The 1,057-nt window shown below is 48.2% G+C and overlaps 1 gene segment (V, D, J or C); it reads right to left on the minus strand.

Annotated features, from left to right (window-relative positions):
* The window catches only part of LOC101618925, a 5,539-nt gene extending 5,407 nt beyond the window's left edge, over positions 1-132 (minus strand). The window contains 1 exon segment of the V gene segment in view: positions 126-132. Within this exon segment, the coding sequence occupies positions 126-132 (7 nt within the window).
* Positions 133-1,057: the final 925 nt, after the last annotated feature.

A 1,057-nucleotide genomic window follows, 5' to 3' on the forward strand; every position in this document is an offset into this window, starting at 1 on the left:
ACAGATGTGTTTCTGCCGCAGGCAGGGCCTCGTGCTGCCTCCGCTAACGGGGTCACAAGTCCCAAGTCTCATTGAGTGACCTGAGCTCGGCCCCTCAAATGGACCCCAGGACCTGCAGACTTCACCCCGCATTTCCACCCAGACCCCCAGACCCATAATCAATGCTTTATCACTCACATGTCACATTGTTTTCCTTCTTGTTGTATAATTCTTATTCAGCTTTTTATATCTGCTCACCCTTTCTCTAATACTAAGTGAAAACTTAGAATACACGAGAACCATCACCATACAATTGGCCCTGTTCCACTATATTGTTTCAAAATTATCTCTATGTCGTTTTCAATGCTATGGTAAGAAGTATAATCTTTGCGGTAGAAATTTTGCAAAAGGGGAAAATGTGTGAATTCATGGATCAAGTTTTACATTCCAAGTGCCTCTCCTGAGAAATAAAATCTTACCAGGACTGCCTGGAGGGGCTTCTCCCCTTCTGTATGAGTCCAAAAAACCATTCCCAGATGTACACTCAGGACCTGCCCATGGACACGGCATTTCCTCCTTGGCCGATTAGAATAACTGCAGGGATGTGGTAGATGGGAGCAGAATGAAAAATCCAGGCTCCTCGGTGAGCGGTGGTCACGATGAGAGCCTCTTCCCTTACCTAGACGTGCGCAGGGGTCTTGATGGGCCCAAATCCTTTAGCATCACTGATTTAACACCCTTCTATAAGAGGGTCACTCCAGTACAAGGGTCTGAGTACACACAGCAAGAGCCTGTGTCACAGCGACAGGTGAGCTCAGCTTTCTCGAAGCAACAAACTGGGCAGGCTCCCAGGCTCATCATCTATGGGCCCACACTGTGGAGACTTTGAATTATTGTAGCTTAGACATAAATTGCACATACTGAAAAGTAAAAATCCAGCTGAGATTCTCTACAGTGGCTTCTCCCCTGCTGTACGAGCCTGACGGATCCATGAGCCTGGCGCCAGGTGTCATATCTCTGGGTGTTAAATCAGCGCTGGCTCTGCCTGTGGGCGCTGCTGGAGTCAGGCGGGGACTGA

Source organism: Condylura cristata, unplaced genomic scaffold (genome assembly GCF_000260355.1).
Source record: "Condylura cristata isolate star-nosed mole 26May11 unplaced genomic scaffold, ConCri1.0 scaffold00020, whole genome shotgun sequence".
NCBI classification, from domain to species: Eukaryota; Metazoa; Chordata; class Mammalia; order Eulipotyphla; family Talpidae; genus Condylura; species Condylura cristata.